The 22,218-nt window shown below is 39.7% G+C and overlaps 1 protein-coding gene across 4 annotated transcripts; it reads left to right on the top strand.

The window, feature by feature from the left end:
- Positions 1-378: 378 nt before the first annotated feature.
- vldlr (very low density lipoprotein receptor) lies at positions 379-21,837 on the top strand. Of its 4 annotated transcripts, XM_044017284.1 has the most exons (20): positions 380-794; positions 3,047-3,166; positions 4,426-4,548; positions 7,903-8,025; positions 8,171-8,382; positions 8,488-8,650; positions 10,435-10,557; positions 10,803-10,925; positions 11,228-11,347; positions 12,462-12,587; positions 12,881-13,052; positions 13,755-13,979; positions 14,083-14,201; positions 14,334-14,473; positions 17,722-17,863; positions 18,158-18,307; positions 19,816-19,875; positions 20,645-20,725; positions 20,843-21,012; positions 21,354-21,837. In XM_044017284.1, exons 1-20 carry the CDS (start codon positions 716-718, stop codon positions 21,387-21,389), a joined length of 2,607 nt encoding a protein of 868 aa, XP_043873219.1. In that variant the 5' UTR covers positions 380-715; the 3' UTR covers positions 21,390-21,837. The 4 variants fall into 4 exon arrangements, with proteins under 4 accessions (XP_043873222.1, XP_043873221.1, XP_043873219.1 ...); XM_044017285.1 differs by lacking the exon at positions 19,816-19,875 and having other exon boundaries at positions 381-794; XM_044017287.1 differs by lacking the exons at positions 19,816-19,875; positions 20,645-20,725; positions 20,843-21,012; positions 21,354-21,837 and adding exons at positions 18,405-18,457; positions 18,581-19,127 and having other exon boundaries at positions 379-794.
- The last annotated feature ends 381 nt before the right edge of the window (positions 21,838-22,218 follow it).

The raw sequence follows: 22,218 nt of genomic DNA, 5'->3' as shown, positions 1-22,218 counted from the left end.
CGCTGAAACACTTTAAAACACTAAAACACTTAAGAAAACACAACAAGATTAAGAAAGTTGTGTTGTGTATCCATAAAACCCCTGGTATAATCTGTATAATCTGTAAACAGACCATGTTTGGTGCATATTTATTTGCGTGCACTTTGTGCTGCATTCCATTAACATGGGAACTTGGAAGTGGGAGTTGTTCATTAATTAACGTTAATTCATTAAAGTTGCCATGTTAGTATGCTGGCGGCCATCTTGGAGGATTGGTGGTGATGTTTTTATTGTTCGTACAGAAATATTCTGTTAGATTATTTATGAATTGGCGCGCGGACAGTGAAGGGTTAACGCTGTACTGGAGGAGGAGGAACGACACACACACACACACACACACTGGTGACTGGAGCTGCTCGTTACCGTCAATTTTAGGGAATGGGTTTTAGAGCGCGAGGAGCAGCAGCGCGCACGGCGCGCGCGTGCAGAGCCTACGACATTTAAACGGCGCGTGGTGTTCACGCGACACCGCGTTTATTTTCACTGAGGCGAGAGAAGGAAAAAAAATCTGTGTCTCCCTGTGGCGCGTGCTGCTGCTGTTACTGCTGCCCGTGCGCGTGCGTGTCTTTACATGTATATGTATGCAGTGTGCTCTGCGCGTGCACCGGCAGATTGAAAGGCGCGAGGCAGCGGCAGGAAACAGAGGAGAGAGCGGAGCTAACAGGACAACACAGACATGGTTCAGTCCACCGTCACGATCCTGGTCCTGGTCCACGTCCTGGTTCTACTGGGTCCACAACAGACCAACGTCCACGGTGAGTCCCGCTCGTGTGTGTGTTAGCCGGGTGGAGCTAACGCGGTACACCTGTCTCTGCTCCACCTGCCGCTCACACGATCAACAATGGCGCGTGTCCGTGCCGGACTCAGCGTGTCTGTGAGGACCGGCACGTTCTCACATCATGGATTCATGAAGGAGTGAATGCGACTCGGTTTCTCACTCGTTCATTGAGTGTAGTTGTAGTGAAGGAGCAGAGGAGGAGGAGGAGGAGGAGGAGGCCTGTGTGCCTGTGTGTGTGTGTGTGTATGTTTGCTACTTCGTGGATTATGTCACGTTTTAATCTCAATATTTTGAATATTACCCTCGGTAAATATGAGCCGCGTGTCCTTTAGTTGAGGCCTCATGTGACTTGTAGATGAATGGGTGAATAAAGGGAACCGCTGGTTTACATTAAAAATCATCACAGAAAACCTCCCATAAATAAATTGGAAACAAACAAATGAAGTTCATTCAAACAATAGTTAATCATTTGTCTTGTTGTTTTAGGTATATTTACATTTGAATGCACCACTCTTTATTTTAGTCACATTTCTCTGAAAATGGATTAATTTACGCATAAAACTGAATTAACATGTGTAATAGCTATACAAAGAATACATGTTTTTCTAGTCAAATGGTTGTAAAATGAAATAAATATTGGTCTAAAACACTTTATTGCTCACTTAATTACTAAGTGAATCAGTTTCTGTAATTTTTTTTTTCCAGAAATCATTAAAACCATGTTTGACAAACACTGATCAACATTTATGAACCAAACGATTAGTGGATTGATTATGAAAACGATGGTAAAAGAAGTCACAACATGTGTCGTAGTTTCCTGTCCACATGGGAACATGAGTGCAGTCTCACCATTAGATGTCACTAGTTCTTACACACTGGACCTTTTAATGTAACACAACAATGTCGCTGTAACACAACGATGTAGAAAGTGAAGACATTTAATCTCGTGTTTACATTTTCAAGAACTCGATTAGCGAAGAGCATAACCTTCATTTTAGCATTTACTGTGGGTTAGAGTTTATTATTTTTATTATTATTATTATTACTTGTATCCTTACATTCAAACTGCAGCTCAGGATTATTTTCTCCATGAATCATGTAGTCGTTTGGTCATTTATAATTCAGGTTCATCGCTGTTTCCTTAACTTTGAAATGATGTTCTAAAACGTCTTGTTTTTGTCTACAAACTAAAATCATTCAGTTCATGATTTTATTTGTTTAATGGAACAAAGAAACCAGAAAATATTCACATTTAAGAAGCCGAAAAATCAGACACTGGTTTTAATTCTTTACAAAAACACTCCTTAAACGCAGTCGTCTTTTATCAATGAATTGTTGCAGTTTACACTTAATATTTAGTTAGTATGTGATTCATATATTAATTGTTAATATATGATTAACAGTTGTAATGAGACGTTTTCCCTTAATCATCTGAAGCTGTTTTCTCTATCAATAATCTTCATCTGCTCATAATATGTGTTTTCTCTATCAATAATCTTCATCTGCTCATAATCTGTGTTCTCTCTGTTAATAATCTTCATCTGATCATAATCTGTGTTCTCTCTGTTAATAATCTTCATCTGCTCATAATCTGTGTTCTCTCTGTCAATAATCTTCATGTGATCATAATCTGTGTTCTCTCTGTTAATAATCTCTATCAATAATCTTCATCTGCTCATAATATGTGTTCTCTCTATCAATAATCTTCATCTGCTCATAATCTGTGTTCTCTCTGTTAATAATCTTCATCTGATCATAATCTGTGTTCTCTCTGTTAATAATCTTCATCTGCTCATAATCTGTGTTCTCTCTTTTAATAATCTTCACATTCTTCTGTTATTTCGGTCAAATGCTGTCAAACGTTGGAGCTCCGTTGCCAGTTAGATTCTGTGATACTGTTAGGACAGAACTTTTCCTCCAGTGACATCACGGCTCACCCCGATTATCACTTACTGCACAAGTGTGTCAAGGACAGAAAGACGGACGAGACGGCGGCAGTTTAGAGAAAAACAAATCTTCCAAAACATAATCGTGACTAGTCGACTCATTCTGGCAGCCCTAGTCATTAAGTGGTTATAGTTGAGGTTAGTTATGATGCTTTGTAGAAGAAGACGAAATCACAGACAGTCTGTGCTGTGATTAAACCCAGTCAATGACATGTAAACCAGCAGATGATGATGATGATGATGATGATGATGTACAAATGTCTTCCTCCTCCTCCTCCTGTAGGCACAAAGACAGAATGTGAGGCCAGTCAGTTTCAGTGTGGAAACGGCCGCTGCATCCCGTCAGTGTGGCAGTGTGACGGAGACGAGGACTGCAGCGACGGCAGCGACGAGAGCTCCTGTGGTGAGAGGACACACACACACACACACACACACACACTCACTCTCCCTCACCAAAGTCCATAGAGAGAAAATCAGTGATTTTAACATCACACACACACACACACACAGGAGGTGTTGATCCAGCAGCTAAAATCACTGATTTTCTCTCTGGACTTTGGTGTGGGAGAGTGGAGTGGTTTATAAAACAACACAAATGTCATTTTTAGGAATTTGAGAAAATGTTTTCTCTATGATTTAATAAATGGATTGTGGGTCTTAGGACCAGATGAAAAGTTGTAATCTGTGTCAGTTTGTGCACGTCTTCCTTTTAAAGATCAGTTTACTCTGCTGAAGAATCCTCTCATGTCTTTAGTCTTTATTACAGAGACATGTGTCGTGTCTTTGCTTCCAGTGAGCAAACGTACAGTTGAATGTTTGTCAGGTGTGAACAGTGGTCACAGCGCAGAGGACACATTTAAACCTGATGATTTAAAGATGGCTGCTGGAACAGAGCAGAGCTAAATATGGATACAACGTGTGTGTGTGTGTGTGTGTGTTACATTTCACAGCTTCTTTCTCCCATTTTCCTTTGTCGCTCTTTTATCTGGGTCATGTGATAAGGAGAGAGGGAATAATGAGAAGCAGACAAGGAAACGAGGGAAGGAGAAGCAATAACCTACATAATCTGTAGGTTAATGAACATGAGAGATTATCAGGGCTGATATTTGATGCTGGTTATTTATTGAGCTGTGAAGAAATGAGAGAGAGAGAAGTGATTAACAACAAATAATACAGAAAATTCACATTTTATGTCTGCAGTGCAATAATATGTGAAGTATTTTCAATAAAAGTAAAGTATTAACTAAATGAAAATGCTGAGTATTGGTAAACTTTAGGTGGAACTTTTTAAGTTGTAAATATAAAAGAGATATATCAGCTTTTCTTTTAGAATGAGCTTAATCTGAATTTAATCTGCATCTGAATATTCCACCATTTGTTAAATCTGAATCTTTTGGTAAAATGTAGCTTATTAATAAAAATGAGTGACTATCAGAGGATGGGATTACGTTCCAAACGCTATCACAATACCTTTTCTTATTGGTCAACATGGATTATTGCAGATCATTAGAGATTTAAACTAAAAACAGTGACTATGGATTTGCTTTTAAATTAAATAAAGTCATAGTTCTATAGACATGATTGATTAATTCCACAACGGGACAACGCGACATGGTCACACACTGATTAAAGTTGTTGTTGTGTTGTTGTCGTCGTCTCCAGTGAAGAAGACCTGTGCAGAGCTGGACTTTGTGTGTCACAACGGTCAGTGTGTACCAAAGAGGTGGCAGTGTGATGGAGAGCCCGACTGTGAGGACGGCTCCGACGAGAGTCCACAGATCTGCCGTGAGTTCCACTCCTCTCTCTCTCTCTCTCTCTCTCTCTCTCTCTCTCTCTCTCTCCTCTCTCTCTCTCTCTCTCTCTCTCTCTCTCTCTCTCTCTCTCTCTCTCTCTCTGTGTGTGTGAGAGTGTGATCACGATCACACTTGATTTTTTTTTGTATCCATGACTCACAAGCCGGTGATTAAACATCAAAGACAAACACTGTGTGAACACGGCAGCTTTCAACCCTGACTCCGCCCCCAACAGTCTGAAAATGCCACAAAAGTGGGATGAGAGCTAGGAGGTGTGGTCTGAAGAGTGGGAGGGAGGGGTCTCGGACTAGGTGCCCTTGCACTAATTGGCTTTCTTAGTCCAGTGTTAAAATGTGAACGCAGTAGCTGCTGTTTGACCAGAGGGGGCAGCAGATACAACCACGTTTTAATCATTTTTATACTTTAACCTGAATATTTTTACAAGATCTGCTCTCAGATTAAAGTATCTGTGACTTTGATGATAATAATCCTATTTATGTTTTAAAAGGCTAATTATTTGTGTTCCAGCAGAATTTGTGTGTCTTGTTTTATTTTTAAAAAAAAAACATGTCAGTGTTTGAAAAACCTGAAAATGATGATCTTGTTTTTGTACACAAACAAAATAATTCAGTTTTATTGATTTCTTTGTTTTATGGAGCAAAGAAAGTAGAAAATATTCACATTTAAGAAGCTGAAAAATGACAGAAAGTAGAAAATATTCACATTTAAGAAGCTGAAAAATGACAGAAAGTAGAACATTTTCACATTTAAGAAGCTGAAAAATGACAAAGTAGAAAATATTCACATTTAAGAAGCTGAAAAATGACAGAAAGTAGAAAATATTCACATTTAAGAAGCTGAAAAATGACAGAAAGTAGAAAATATTCACATTTAAGAAGCTGAAAAATGACAGAAAGTAGAAAATATTCACATTTAAGAAGCTGAAAAATGACAGAAAGTAGAAAATATTCACATTTAAGAAGCTGAAAAATGAAAGAAAGTAGAAAATATTCACATTTAAGAAGCTGAAAAATGACAGAAAGTAGAAAATATTCACATTTGGGTAGGTAAAACAGGACAGAAAATAGAATATATTCATGTTTACGTAGCTGAAAAATGACAGAAAGTAGAAAATATTCACATTTAATAATTAAAAACTGAGCGAAAGCAGAAAATGTTCACATTTAAGAAGCTGAAAAATGACAAAGTAGAAAAATATTCACATTTAAGAAGCTGAAAAATGACAGAAAGTAGAAAATATTCACATTGAATAATCTGAAAATGACAGAATGTAGAAAATATTCACATTTAAGAAGCTGAAAAATGACAGAAGTAGAAAATATTCACATTTAAGAAGCTGAAAATGACAGAAAGTAGAAAATATTCAAGAAGCTGAAAAAATTATTCACATTGAAGAAGCTGAAAAATGACAGAAAGTAGAAAATATTCACATTTAAGAAGCTGAAAAATGACAAAGTAGAAAATATTCACATTTAAGAAGCTGAAAAATGACAGAAAGTAGAAATTTTCACATTTAAGAAGCTGAAAATGACAAAGTAGAAAATATTCACATTTAGAAGCTGAAAAATGACAGAAAGAAAATATTCACATTGAAGAAGCTGAAAAATGACAGAAAGTAGAAAATATTCATTTAAGAAGCTGAAAATGACAGGAAGTACAAAATATTCACATTTAAGCTGAAAATTTAGAAAATATTCACATTTAAGAAGCTGAAAAATGACAGAAAGTAGAAAATATTCACATTAGAAGCTGAAAATGACAGAAAGTAGAAAATATTCATATTTAAGAAGCTGAAAATGACAGAAAGTAGAAAATATTCATATTTAAGAAGCTGTAAATAACAGAAAGTAGAAAATATTCACATTTAAGAAGCTGAAAAATGACAGAAAGTAGAAAATATTCACATTTAAGAAGCTGAAAATACAGAAGAAAATATTCACATTTAAGAAGCTGAAAAATGACAGAAAGTAGAAAAAATGAAAGACAGAAAGTAGAAAATATTCACATTTAAGAAGCTGAAAATGACAGAAAGTAGAAAAATATTCACATTTAAGAAGCTGAAAAATGACAAAAGTAGAAAAATATTCACATTTAGAAGCTGAAAAATGACAGAAAGTAGAAAATATTCACATTTAAGAAGCTGAAAAATGACAGAAAGTAGAAAATATTCACATTTAAGAAGAAGTAGAAAATGACTGAAAATGACAGAAAGTAGAAAATATTCATATTTAAGAAGCTGAAAATGACAAAGTAGAAAATATTCACATTTGAGAAACTGAAAAATTACAGAAAGTAGAACATATTCACATTTAAGCTGAAAAATGACACACTGATTTATTCACATTTAAGAAGCTGAAAAATGACAGAAAGTAGAAAATATTCACATTTAAGAAGCTGAAAAATGACAGAAAGTAGAAAAATATTCACATTTAAGAAGCTGAAAAATGACAGAAAGAAAATATTCACATTTAAGAAGCTGAAAAATGACAGAAAGTAGAAAATATTCACATTTAAGAAGCTGAAAAATGACAGGAAGTACAAAATATTCACATTAAAGCTGAGAAATGACAGAAACTGGCTCAAACAAATGATCAAATCTACTTATAATTCCAAATCCCTCTAAATGTCAGAGTCATGAGACTTAAAAATGCTGAAAACCTTTAGCAAAGCAAAAGTCTGTATTTAGAGACTGAACCAGTCTATGGTTCACTTTTTTACAAGTCACATGTTTGTGTCGTTGAGAAAGAAACCACGTCACCACAGTGATGTGATGACTCCGCCCGCTTTGAGGAGGAGCTGTGAAGTCATGGAAAACGAACGTGTGTGTGTGTGTGTGTGTACACTGTTTGACCAGCTGTGTGTGTCACACCAGACTAACGTGTCGGACTTGTGTTTCATTCACATCACTTTTGTTGTGTCAGTGTTGATTTAAGGAAGTGTGCAGTCGTTCACTGTCGCACACAAACTCGGTTCAGTTGCTTTCACACTTTAGTGAAAGAAATGTTGTTCCCCTCCTCGCCTGAGGTGGCGCTGCATCAACAAAGACTGAAGGAGACGAGACAAACAACACGTTAACACATACAACACACAAACACTGCAACAATGGACTCGCACATTTCTCCTGACCATCGTTCTACGTGCGCGTATGCTTACCCACGATGCCCTGCGTTGTAGTCCACTTCCTGCACTCTGTGTTTTTATTCTCTCTCATGCTCTGGAGAAGATTTATATATATATGTGTGTGTGTGTGTGTGTGTGTGTGTGTGTGTGTGTGTGTGTGTGTGTGTGTGTGTGTGTGTGTGTGTGTGTGTGTGTGCGTGTGTAGACATGAGGACATGTCGTGTCAACGAGTTCAGCTGTGGAGCTGGAACCACTCAGTGTATCCCTGTGTTCTGGAAATGTGACGGAGAGAAGGACTGTGACAGCGGAGAGGACGAGTTCAACTGTGGTGAGTGTGCGCACACACACACACACACACACACACACACACACACACTGTCTGTGACCACAACAGAACAGACTTCACAGGTCGACACATCACTGTGGCCTGGTTGTTCTTCTTCTCCTCCTCCTCTCTCCTCCTCCTGCTGCAGGTAACATCACGTGTGCTCCTCATGAGTTCACGTGCTCGAGCGGTCGCTGCATCTCTCGTAACTTTGTGTGTAACGGTGAGGACGACTGTGGAGACGCGTCAGACGAGGTGGACTGTTCTCCGTCCTCCTGTGGTCCCAGTCAGTTCCGCTGTGGAAACTCCACCTCGTGTATTCCTGTCAGCTGGGTCTGTGACGACGACGTCGACTGTCAGGTGATCAGCTGACGACAAACTGTCAATCACAGCAAATGATCCATGGAAATCTCATCTTTGATTTCTGTGTGTGTGTGTGTGTGTGTGTGTGTGCGCCTTCTGCAGGACCAGTCAGACGAGTCTCCGTCTCGCTGTGGTCGTCCCCCGACTCCTCCCACCAAGTGTTCGTCCACTGAGATGCAGTGTCGCTCTGGAGAATGTATCCACAGGAAGTGGAGATGTGACGGCGATCCCGACTGTAGAGACGGCAGTGACGAGACCAACTGTCGTATGTACACAACTACTACACAACTACACAACAAGATCCTGACTGTAGAGACAGCAGTGACGAGACCAACTGTCGTATGTACACAACTACTACACAACTACACAACAAGATCCTGACTGTAGAGATGGCAGCTTGACCAACTGTCGGTATGTACACAACTACTACACAACTACACAACAAGATCCTGACTGTAGAGAGGCAGCAGAGACCAACTGTACATGCACAACTACTACACAACTACACAACAAGATCCTGACTGTAGAGATCCAACTGTCGTATGTACACAACACTACACAACTACACAACAAGATCCTGACTGTAGAGATGGCAGTGAGACCAACTGTCAGTACATACACACAACTACACAACTACACAACAAGATCCTGACTGTAGAGACGGCAAGACCAACTGTCGTACATACACACAACTACTACACAACTACAACAAGATCCTGACTGTAGAGGCGGCAGCGTGAGACCAACTGTCATACACACAACTACTACACAACTACAACAAGATCCTGACTGTAGAGGCAGTGGCAGGACCAACTGTAGTACATACACACTACACAACTACACAACAAGATCCTGACTGTAGAGGCGGCAGTGGCGAGACCAACTGATGTACACAACTACTACACAACTACACAACAAGATCCTGACTGTAGTGGCAGCCCAACTGTATACACACAACTACTACACAACTACACAACAAGATCCTGACTGTAGAGATGGCAGCGACGAGACCAACTGTCGTACATACACACAACTACTACACAACTACACAACAAGATCCTGACTGTAGAGATGGCAGACCAACTGCATACACACAACTACTACACAACTACACACAAGATCCTGACTGTAGAGGCGGCAGTGGCCAGAGACCAACTGTCGTATGTACACACTACTACACAACTACACAACAAGATCCTGACTGTAGAGGCGGTGGCAGAGACCAACTGTCGTATGTACACAACTACTACAACTACACAACAAGATCCTGACTGTAGAGATGGCAGCGACGAGACCAACTGTCGTACATACACACAACTACTACACAACTACACAACAAGATCCTGACTGTAGAGATGGCAGAGACCAACTGTGTACATACACACAACTACTACACAACTACACAACAAGATCCTGACTGTAGAGGCGGCGTGAGACCAACTGGGTATGTACACAACTACTACACAACTACACAACAAGATCCTGACTGTAGAGGCGGCAGTGAGACCAACTGTCGTATGTACACAACTACTACACAACTACACAACAAGATCCTGACTGATAGACCAACTGATATGTACACAACTACTACACAACTACACAACAAGATCCTGACTGTAGAGATGGCAGCGACGAGACCAACTGTCGTACATACACACAACTACTACACAACTACACAACAAGATCCTGACTGTAGAGACAAGAGACCAAGTATGTACACAACTACTACACAACTACACAACAAGATCCTGACTGTAGAGATGGCAACTGTAGAGATGGCAGTGACGAGACCAACTGTCGTACATACACACAACTACTACACAACTACACAACAAGATCCTGACTGTTGAGACGGAAGCGACGAGGCCAACTGTTGTACGTCACTGCTACACACACTCACACATACACATACAACCACACAGTGTTGATGTTTTCACTCATTTATCATCCAAACATCAGTTTTATTTTAAAGGAAAATCCTGTTTTTCTCCATGTGAATAAAAACTTCATTGTGTGTGTGTGTGTGCGTGTGCGTGTGCGTGTGTGTAGCGACTCGCACCTGTGGACCTGAACAGTTCAAGTGTGACGATGGAAAGTGTATCGTGGGCAGCAGACAGTGCAACAGTGTCAGAGATTGTGCTGATGGATCTGATGAAGTCAACTGTAAAAACAGTAAGTACACACACTCTGTCGACTCTCTCTGTGTGTGTGTGTGTGTGTGTGTGTGTGTGTCTCTGTCTGTCTGTCTGTCAAACACCAGTTCAAATGTCACACCATCGTCTCTGAGGTGGAGTTTATCAGCAGGAATAATCTGTTAATTATGTTGATTTGAGAACAGTGTACAGAGAAAAGTTTGTGTGTTTGAATAAACTGTGTGTGTGTGTGTGTGTGTGTGTGTGTGTGTGTGTGTGTGTCAGTGACTCAGTGTCATGGACCGGACAAGTTCAAGTGTCGCAGTGGAGAGTGTATCGAGATGAACAAAGTGTGTAACAAAGTCAGAGACTGTCCTGACTGGAGCGATGAGCCCATCAACGAGTGCAGTGAGTACATTTAATCCTCTTTGTTTTCACTTCAATCACTTTAAACACCTTAACTCTCTTTCTATCACTTCACTATGTGTTTTTGTTTTAATTTGAATCAAACGTTCAGTGTAACAAAGTTCATTTGACCTCAATAGATGATGATGAGACACGTTTCTCGGTTACAAATTTACATTACAACTTACGTTTCATGGTGTTTTTTTAAAGACATTTTAAGAGTTTAAAACGTTACAGTGCTTTGTATATTTTGTAACTTTTGATAAATTAGTCATTTTGTGTTGTTGTTGTTGTTGTTGTTGCAGATGTGAACGAGTGTCTGCTGAACAATGGTGGCTGCTCTCACATCTGTAAGGACATGGTGATCGGCTTCGTGTGCGACTGCACGCCAGGACTTCAGCTCATCGACCACAAGACCTGCGGAGGTGAGTGACCTTTGACCCCACACACACTTCATCAACTGCTCAATATATGGATATTGTGTGTATAAACAGTATATCTATATATTTTGGATGTGGTCACATATTTATTATATTTAATAAATGTGTGAAATCAACTTTCATTATGATGGAAAAATGTATGTTAAAGTTTTCACCAAAGAAAATGGAACAAGGACAATCTAGTGATTTGTTGTTTTTTGTGTTTGTAGAATCAGTTAAAATTCACACTTTAGACAAAATAACGAGTGACTGTGTGGTTTTTGTGACATGTTTCACTTTTTGTTACTTTATTAACAAACCAACAGATGTTTGCTCTTTATGTTTAAGGATATATATTTTTTGTGTGTCTCTTGGGAAAAGTTTAAATCAAAGCCTGTTATTTTACTTTGACATGTTTTATGATCTCAGCAGGAATAAAACCTCAAAAGTAGGTCAGTGAGATTTGTCAGCGTTGCTGCTCCATATCTGTGTTTTTATTGGGTCACACACACACACACACACACACACACACACACACACACACACACAGTCCTTAAAAACAAAGAAATCAATCAAACTAAATCTAAATATTTGAGAACGTCATCATTTTCCTGGTTTTTACACATTTTATTTAATTTACATTAACAAATTGAATTGAGAAAATAATCCTGAGTTGCTGCTTTAACTCAAAAGTGTAACTTTAAATGGTTTAGATATTTTTAGATTGAAACATGTTCATTTCATTCAGTCTTCTAATTGTCAGAAAAATGCACTGAATGTGAACGAAGAAATGTTTTTGTAGCTTAAAGCCCACATAGAGCGGAAGCTCCAATTAACGCTTGCGTGTGTGTGTGTGTGTGTGTGTGTGTGTGTGTGTGTATCTGCGTCATGACCTCGTTTATAAAACCCTAAAGTTTCAGAACAAACAGTTCAGCCACTGCTGAGAAGATAGTGTTGTATTGTTTTCCTGGGCTCTGCGAAGCGGATCGGCACTTCCTTAATTTATTTAAAGTGGAAACAAATATTAATATATAAAGTTTTTAATAATCCTCAGTTTCTCTTTGTTTGTGTGTCTCCTGCCGTCTCTTTGTCGTCTCTTGTTGTCTCTTGTCGTCTCCAGACATAAACGAGTGTCTGAACCCGGGCATCTGCAGTCAGATCTGCATAAACCTGAAAGGAGGCTACAAGTGTGAGTGTCACAACGGTTACCAGATGGACCCGACCACAGGAGTGTGTAAGGCTGTCGGTGAGTCCTCAAACGTCCGCCTGTCTGTCTGTCGGCCTGTCTGTCTTCTACCACTTTATCCTCCTCATGAACAACATGGGGAGATAGACACACACAACTTTCTAGATATCACACAAACCCTTTTAGGAGTTACACTAACAAGAAGAACACACAACGCTCACACAAGGAGGATACACGGAGGATACATGGCTGAACACGGCGGGTACACGGGATGCATGGGGGGAGCATGGGGGACTCGGGGGCAACATCGTGGTTCCATGTTCTCAGTGACCCTTGTTCTTCTTGGTCTTCAGGTAAAGAACCGTGTCTGATCTTCACCAACCGTCGCGACATCCGTCGCCTGGGTCTGGAGAGGAAGGAGTACACGCAGATCGTGGAGCAGCAGAGGAACGCCGTGGCTCTGGACGCAGACTTTGACCAGCAGATGATCTTCTGGGCTGACCTGACTCAGAGGACCATTTACAGGTCTCACACACACACACACACACACACACACACACACACACACACACTGCTTTTATACGTGTAGAATAATGTTTTTCTAATGTTGGATTGAATTATGTGTGAAACTGCCACCGTCAACTAAAGTGCTGGACAGAATCATTAATAAAAGACATAGAAATAAACCGACTAAAATAAATGAAAAGACGTTAAACTTTGGGAAAATACGTCTCCATGTTTCAATGTAAATCTTAATGCTCTTTAAAACATAGATGTCACTGTTTCTTCCACACTGGAACTTTTTTTTTTAACCTTGTTTCCATTCAAACGTCCTCAATGTCATTTTCATATGTTTATAAAAACATAAAAGACATAATTAACGATGATGATTGCAGGTCTTTTATTTGAAATAACCCTAGTTGAAAATAATAGACAAAAATAAACAAACAGTCAAAGTGATTTCAATCCAGTATCATGATCCTTTGTGATGGTCTACAGTCCTAAATCTAGTATCACAATCCTTTGAGATGGTCTACAGTCCTAAATCCAGTATCACAATCCTTTGTGATGGTCTACAGTCCTAAATCACAATCCTGTGTGATGGTCTACAGTCCTAAATCTCAATCCTGTGTGATGGTCTACAGTCCTAAATCCAGTATCACAATCCTTTGCGATGATCTACAGTCCAAGTGACTGTCTCGGTGGGTTCTGGTTCTGTCCTCACAGTACGGTCCTGGACAAACGAGGAGACGTCGGCGCTCACAAAAAAGTGATGGACAACATCCAGACTCCGGTGGGTGTGGCCGTGGACTGGATCTATAAGAACCTATACTGGTCTGACCTCGGGACCAAAACCATCTCCGTAACCAACTTTAACGGAACCAAACAGAAGGTTCTGTTCAACAGAGGCCTCAAAGAACCGGCGTCCATCGCTGTGGACCCACTGTCAGGGTCAGTTTGTCCTTCCTTGAGTTTGTGATTTTGGGTTTCTCCTACTTTTCTTTACAGTCCTTTAACTGTGTGTGTGTGTATGTGTATGTGTGTGTGTGTGTAGGTTTGTGTACTGGTCAGATTGGGGAGAACCTGCTAAGATCGAGAAAGCTGGTATGAACGGAGTGGACAGACAAGTCCTGGTGGCCACGGACATTCAGTGGCCTAATGGAATCACTCTGGGTACACATACACACATCGTCGTCATGGAAACAAATGTTTTAGTTTTAGAAGTTTGTGAATAAACTTCACTGAAGAAGAAAAACTTAATTTCTTGATGAAACCTTTATTGATTTTCATCTGTTGTGTTCACAGATCTGATCAAAGGCCGCTTGTACTGGGTTGACTCTAAGCTTCACATGTTGTGCAGCGTTGATCTCAACGGAGACAACAGGAAGAAAGTTCTGCAGTCGTCAGATTATCTCGCTCATCCCTTTGCTCTCACTGTGTTTGAGGTAAGAACACTTTAAAATCATTCTATATCTGTGTGTTTGTCTTTAAAATCATTCTATATCTGTGTGTTTGTATTTAAAATCATTCTATATCTGTGTGTTTCTATATCTGTGTGTTTGTCTTTAAAATCATTCTATATCTGTGTGTTTGTATTTAAAATCATTCTATATCTGTGTGTTTTGTCTTTAAAATCATTCTATATCTGTGTGTTTGTCTTAAAATCATTCTATATCTGTGTGTTTGTATAAAATCATTCTATATCTGTGTGTTTGTCTTTAAAATCATTCTATATCTGTGTGTTTGTCTATAAAATCATTCTATATCTGTGTGTTTGTCTTTAAAATCATTCTATATCTGTGTGTTTGTATTTAAAATCATTCTATATCTGTGTGTTTGTCTATAAAATCATTCTATATCTGTGTGTTTGTCTTTAAAATCATTCTATATCTGTGTGTTTGTATTTAAAATCATTCTATATCTGTGTGTTTGTATTTAAAATCATTCTATATCTGTGTGTTTGTATTTAAAATCATTCTATATCTGTGTGTTTGTCTTTAAAATCATTCTATATCTGTGTTTGTCTTTAAAATCATTCTATATCTGTGTGTTTGTCTTTAAAATCATTCTATATCTGTGTGTTTGTCTTAAAATCATTCTGTATCTGTGTTCTTCTTTTAAAATCATTCTATATCTGTGTAAAATCATATCTAAAAATTCTATATCTGTGTTTGTCTTTAAAATCATTCTATGTCTGTATGTTTATCTTTAATAAATCTGTGTTTAAAAATCATTCTCTATATCTGTGTGTTTGTCTTTAAAATCATTCTATATCTGTGTTTAAAAAATCATTCTATATCTGTGTGTTTGTCTTTAAAATCATTCTATATCTGTGTTTTAAAATCATTCTATATCTGTGTGTTTGTCTTTAAAATCATTCATAAAATCATTCTATATCTGTGTGTTTGTCTTTAAAATCATTCTATATCTGTGTGTTTGTCTTTAAAATCATTCTGTATCTGTGTTCTCTTTTAAAATCATTCTATATCTGTGTTTAAAAATCATTCTATATCTGTGTGTTTGTCTTTAAAATCATTCTATATCTGTGTGTTTGTATTTAAAATCATTCTATATCTGTGTGTTTGTGTTTAAAAATCATTCTATATCTGTGTTCTTCTTTAAAATCATTCTATATGTGTGTTTAAAATCATTCTATATCTGTGTGTTTGTCTTTAAAATCATTCTATATCTGTGTGTTTGTCTTTAAAATCATTCTGTATCTGTGTTCTTCTTTAAAATCATTCTATATCTGTGTGTTTGTGTTTAAAAATCATTCTATATCTGTGTTTGTCTTTAAAATCATTCTATGTCTGTATGTTTATCTTTAATATCATTCTGTATCTGTGTTCTTCTTTAAAATCATTCTTATGTGTGTTTGTCTTTAAAATCATTCTATATCTGTGTGTTTGTCTTTAAAATCATTCTATATCTGTGTTTAAAAATCATTCTATATCTGTGTTTAAAAATCATTCTATATCTGTGTTTAAAAATCATTCTATATCTGTGTTTAAAAATCATTCTGTATCTGTGTTCTTCTTTAAAATCATTCTATATATGTGTGTTTAACTTTAAAATCATTCTACAGTGGTGTGCAACAGTGTTTGCCCCCTTCCTGATTTCTTATTTTTATGCATGTTTGTCACACTTAAATGTTTCAGATTATTAAACAAATTTAGACAAAGACAACACAAGTTAACACAAAATGCAGTTTTTAAGTGATGATTTTATTTGTTATGGGGGAAAAAACTACCCAAACCTACATGGCCCCATGTGAAAAGGTAATTGCCCCCCTTGTAAAATCATCAGGTCACTGAGGTTAGTCACATTTCCAGGAAAATTTGACTTGCCACACCCAGGCCTGATTACTGCCAGACCTATTGAATCAAGAGATGACTTAAATAGAACCTGTCAGACAAAGTGAAGTGAACATCCCAAAAAAGGAAGAAATGCCGCCATCTAAAGCAATTCAGGAACAAATGAGAAACAAAGTAATTGTGGAGTGACTCAGTGGTTAAGACTGGTACCCTATGTGCGAAAGACATCATGGTCGCAAGTTCGACTCCACCCCTGGCTGATTGTACTCAATTCCATTGTAAGTCGCTTTGGATAAAAGCGTCTGCTAAATGACATGTAATGTAATGTAATTGACATCTATCGGTCTGGAAAAGGTTACAAAGACCTTTGTAAAGCTTTGGGACTCCAGAGAACCACGGTGAGAACCATTATTCACAAATGGAGAAAACATGGAACAGTGGCCAGCCGACAAGAATTACCCCAATAGCGCAGTGACGACTCATCTAAGAGGTCACAAAAGAACCCAGAACAACATCTAAAGAACTGCAGGCCTTACTCAGTGTTCATGACTCCACCATAAGAAAGAGACGGGGCAGAAATGGCCTCCATGGCAGAGTTCAAGACCAAAAAGAACATCTTGATGATCCCCAAGACTTTTGGGAAAATCCTCTGTGGACTGACAAGACAAAAGTTGAGCTTTTTGGAAGGTGTGTGTCTCATTACATCTGGTGTAAAAGTAACACCACATTTCAGAACAAGAACATCAGGAACAAGAACATCACCATATTTGTAGGTCAAATATGGTGGTGGTAGTGTGATGGTGTGGGGCTGTTTTACTGCTTCAGGACCTGGAAGACTTGCTGTGATAAATGAAACCATGAATTCTGCTGTACACCAAAAAAATCCTGAAGGAGAATGTGCGGCCGTCTGTTCGTGACCTCAGGCTGAAGCCAACTTGGGTTCTGCAGCAGGACAATGATCCGAAGCACATCCGCAAGTCCACTTCTGAATGGCTAAGGAAAAACAAAATGAAGACTTTGTGGAGTGGCCTTGTCAAAGTCCTGACCTGAATCCTATTGAGATGCTGTGGCATGACCTTAAAAAGGCGCTTCATGCCCGAAAACCCTCTGATGTGGCTGAATGGCAACAGTTCTACAAAGATGAGTGTGTTTGTAATGGACTCATTGCAAGTTATTGCAAACGCTTGATTGCAGTTGTTGCTGCAAACGGAAGCTCAACCAGTTATTAGGTTTAGGGGGCAAACACTTTTTCACACAGGGTCATGTAGGTTTACATTTGTTTTCCCTCCCTTAATAATAAAAACCTTCATTTAAACACACTTTGTGTTAACTTGTGTTGTCTTTGACTAATATTCAAATTTGTGTGTGTGTGTGTTCAGGACCGAGTGTTCTGGACAGACGGTGAGACCAAAGCGATCTTTGGTGCAAACAAGTTCTCTGGAGCAGACGTCGTGACTCTGGCGAGTAAACTCAACGACCCTCAGGATATCATCGTCTATCACGAGCTCATCCAGCTGTCAGGTCAGCACTCATTCACTCTTCATGCTTTCATGTTAATCCAAACGTTTTGTCTGTTCTTTGGAAATACAGACGTTTATTATGATACTTTTATGTAATGTAATAGAAGTAAAAGTGACCTAAGACAAATATTTGTGAAGTGGTTTTACCCTGAAAATTTAAAATATTTATAAATCTATATCTATATAGTATAGTGTTTGGATATACATTTATAGATGTGTTATAGATACAATTAGTTCACAATAAAAAAAGTATGTGTGTGTGTGTGTGTGTGTGTGTGTGTGTGTGTGTGTGCAGGAACTAACTGGTGCTCAGAGAAAGGAGAAAATGGCGGCTGCAGCTACATGTGTCTGCCGGCGCCGCAGATCAACAAACACTCGCCCAAATACACGTGTGTGTGCCCAGAGGGACAGGAAGTGGCCGACGACGGTCTACGCTGCAGACCCGGTGAGTCGCGTCACGTGACAACAAATGAACATCTAAAGCCACTCCATCACTTTGACCTTTGATCATAGCTCATTCAAATGTTTGTATTTAAATGAAGTTCGATGAAGAAAACCACGAGGTGCGTTCAAGGAACCTGGTAAATTTCATCGTGTGAGTGGCTCTTACGAAAGTCTCTCCCTCGTCCTTCCTCATGTCTTAGCTGTAGCTCCGCCTCTGACAGCAGCTGACTTCCTCTTCCTGTTCTGTGTCCATCGTATTTCTCAACTCTGTTAGTTCCAGACCAGGTTCTAAGCTGGGTTCACGTCTCTGGCCTCATGAGAGTCTGTGATTCTGTGAGGAGGAAGAAAGAAACCACGGGTCAGAACCACAGGTCAGAACCAGGTTCAGAACCACAAGTCACAACCAGGGTCAGAACCACAGGTAAAAAACGGGTCCGTCTCTCAGCCCATGTGGACCCTGGTGTGGACGGGTCCTGGTTTCCTCTGAACTCACGCTGACACCGTCTCCAGGTCATGGTCTGTAACAGACAGCAGGGGGCAGTGGAGATCATATTAAAACTGATCAGTCACGTCCTCTCTCTGATTTCCTCTCCTGTGCTGGGTTTTGCTCCCTCCCTCCTCTCTCACTCCCTTACTCACTCCTCCCTCACTCCTCCTTCCCACAGATTGTCCTTTTCATGGTGAAGTGGCTCCCGAGAGAAACCTGACGCGTGAATTCAGAACATACACTGTGGTGGTGAGACAGACAGTGACTGTGGTGGTGAGACAGACAGTGACTGTGGCGGTGAGACAGTGACTGTGGTGGTGAGACAGACAGTGACTGTGGCAGACAGTGTGACAGTGGTGAGACAGACAGTGACTGTGGTGGTGAGACAGACAGTGACTGTGGCGGTGAGACAGTGACTGCTGCAGCATCTCCCTGACAACTGACCGCAGTGTTCTCCTTCTGCTCTCAGTGGTGTGTGTGTGTGTGTGTGTGTGTTCACCTGTCAATCATCACACAGGAGGAGGGGGAGGAGCCTGGAAACACATGTTTGACACTGCAGCTGTTTTTAGAGATCATGCAGTCACGTCTGTCTGTGTCTTTTATTCCTCAGCTGTTCACACACTCTCTGTCTCTGCTGCTGGTTTTTTTACTGAGTGAGAATGGAGTGGGAGGAGTTTGGGTGGGGGAGGGGGACCCGCCTGTCAGTCACTCGCTGAATGCTCCTCCTCCTTCCTCCAGTTGGACAGCAGCCAAAGACTGTCGCTCTTTACGTGAACGTCCAGTTAAACACATGTTTCACACACACACACATCCCACCACTTATTATCAGGTTATTAAAAGGAGCCACTTCCTGTGTTTAATTGTTTCCATTTAGTGTGTGTGTGTGTGTGTGGATCAGACAGTCTGATTATTTATTTTTATTTATTTTATTTATTATTAAGAAGATCAATGTATTCATATAAAGTATGATAAACTATAACTTTACATTGAAGCTGAATTTAAAGTCTGTCTCTGTGACGCAGACACGCCCACCACAGCTCCCTCAAAGGATGATGGGAAATCTCTAAATCCTCCACCCTCAGGTAAAAAGTGTGCGTCGTCATGGTGACGTGGTTTTGAATCATTTAGAGCGTCTTCTGGTTTTCTGTCTGTGCAGATTAACTTTGATCTTTGTGTGTGTGTGTGTGTGTGTGTGAGTGAGACGTGGGATCATTTTCATCACTTTCCTCTGGTGTTTAATGTGGTTCACAGCTGCGTTAGTTTCCTCTGATCATGTGACGTGAAGCTCAGCAGCGACATCTGGTGGCAGAGACAAGGAAGTGAACAAAACCACATCATGAGTTTCAGCATAGCTTTTATTTTATTGTTTATTTGGATCAAATCTGTCCTGAGGAAGATCTGGATCTGGATTCAGGTTTCAGTGACAGAGTGAAACGTCTGTTTTTCTGGTTTCTATGGTTACAGGTTTGTTGTTTTTATAGAAAACATAATTTGGGAGACAGTCTTTTTAAAGAAGCAGCTCCTTTTTTATCATGAAATCATCTGATCTGAGGTTTAGTTTTAGTTGATTCTCAGATGGAGATCATGTTAGAGTGTGCATGTGTATCAGGTTTGTTCTTGATTGTGTGTTAAAGATCCTCAGGTGTGTGTGTGTGTGTCACCATGTTGTTGTGTTGCCTTCATGTGTCATTTCTCAGGGAGTGCATTTATAAAAACAAATCTTTCACGTTATTGGACGAGTGAAGAAGTGATGAAATTTACGAGGTTTCTTGAATGCATCTGAACCCTAGCCCATCGTCGTTGTCTGTGAAACAGAAGCAGGAAGTGACTTTGTTGTGTTTCCTGTTGCAGAAGCAAACGTGAGCTCGTCGATCCAGTTCAACTCCACGTCCAGAGGTTCTGCTGCGGCGGCCTGGGCCGTCCTGCCCGTCTGTGAGTATCTGCTGACACATCACATGACCATCACATGACCATCACATGACCATCACATGACCATCACATGACGACAGAAGTGTGTGTGTGTCTCTGTCTCTGTGTGTGTGAGTGTAGTGTTGCTGGCCCTGGCAGCATCGGGTGGTTTCCTCATGTGGAGAAACTGGCAGCTGAAGAACCAGAAGAGCATGAACTTTGATAATCCCGTGTACCTGAAGACGACCGAGGACGACCTGAACATCGACATCACGCGACACGGAGCCAACGTGGGCCACACCTACCCCGCGGTGCGTGAGTGGATCACATGATCGTCGTTGAACGATCAGTAGAGTTTATTTGAGGCAGAATAAACAAATGAAGCAGAGCGTGACCTCTGCCCTCACTTAATCCTCACTGAATCATGGTCTGTCCACACAGATTAACCAGATTAACTCCCGTCAGACACAAACGTCCAGGTTATTTGAAATGAACAATATTCAGAGTTTTCTTTCTTTAAAGTGTAGAAACATGATCACGATGGAGCAGCTTCTTTAAAAGTTCCTGATTATCTTTGATCATGTTATTGATCTGCTGATCAAGTCTTTTAAAGTCGATGATGTCATCACTCTTTTTTTTCTCTTGTCTCCAGATCTCGATCGTGAGCACAGAAGATGATTTGTCCTGATTTTTTTACTGCAGCCTTGTGACGCTGCGTGGCGCCTCCTCGTTTCCATGCCGACGGTTGTCAGCAGCAGCAGCAGACGCCTTGTGAAGTGCTTTACGTGAGCGTGAGCCGAGGACGACGCCCACAAACGTTATTTAACATCGTTTTTGCGTCACAGCCGTTTTTCACTCATTTAGTTTTTACTTTTCTTCTTTATTTTTGGACCGCAGACGACTTCCTGTCCGCTCTCTGACATCACCATGGCAGGAAACCTGAGGGTCAAAGGTCATTTAGGAAACGAGGCATTCCTGGAGATGGTCCAACTTTTTTTCCCGCCTCCCGAATTTTGTGTAAATTTGTGTACGATGGCGTTTCATCATCATCGCTAAAATCTAACTTTTCTTTTGTTTGTTTATTTTTCATTCCCTTTAGAAGTATTATTGTTGTTATTATTATTATTATTATTATTGTTAATAATATAATGATTATAGGAGGAGTAAGGGTTGCCATGGTTACCACATTTGTAAACACTGTACATACGATCACATGACCGGCAGAATCAGGATTCTCTTCTCGATGCACTTTGATCAAATGTTCCTCGTGTAAATAAGATTGTATACGTTTGACTTTTGCTACGTCAGCCTCGTTACCAGGGTTACACACACACACACACACACACGTACACACGTTTAAGAGAAAAAGGGAAAAGAGACACTAAACAGAATTTGGTAAAAATCAATATCTTGTACGTTTGTTTTTTCTGTTGCAGAATTAGTGTGTGTGTGTGTGTGTGTCAGAGACATGTCCGTCTTCATCTAAAACGTTTCATTCTGAACTTTAAACCCTTCAA

This window comes from Solea senegalensis, unplaced genomic scaffold (assembly GCF_019176455.1).
Source record: "Solea senegalensis isolate Sse05_10M unplaced genomic scaffold, IFAPA_SoseM_1 scf7180000015251, whole genome shotgun sequence".
In the NCBI taxonomy this organism is placed as follows: Eukaryota; Metazoa; Chordata; class Actinopteri; order Pleuronectiformes; family Soleidae; genus Solea; species Solea senegalensis.
Note: the sequence above shows the minus strand (reverse complement) of the source record. Positions and strands in the feature narration are given on the sequence as shown.

Bases quoted from the DNA above. Each gene is read 5' to 3' on its own strand.
- vldlr (XM_044017284.1), top strand. From the start codon at position 716: ATGGTTCAGTCCACCGTCACGATCCTGGTCCTGGTCCACGTCCTGGTT. The intron at 795-3,046 runs GTGAGTCCCGCT...CTCCTCCTGTAG, and splicing joins ACAACAGACCAACGTCCACG to GCACAAAGACAGAATGTGAG. The intron at 21,013-21,353 runs GTGCGTGAGTGG...TCTTGTCTCCAG, and splicing joins TGGGCCACACCTACCCCGCG to ATCTCGATCGTGAGCACAGA.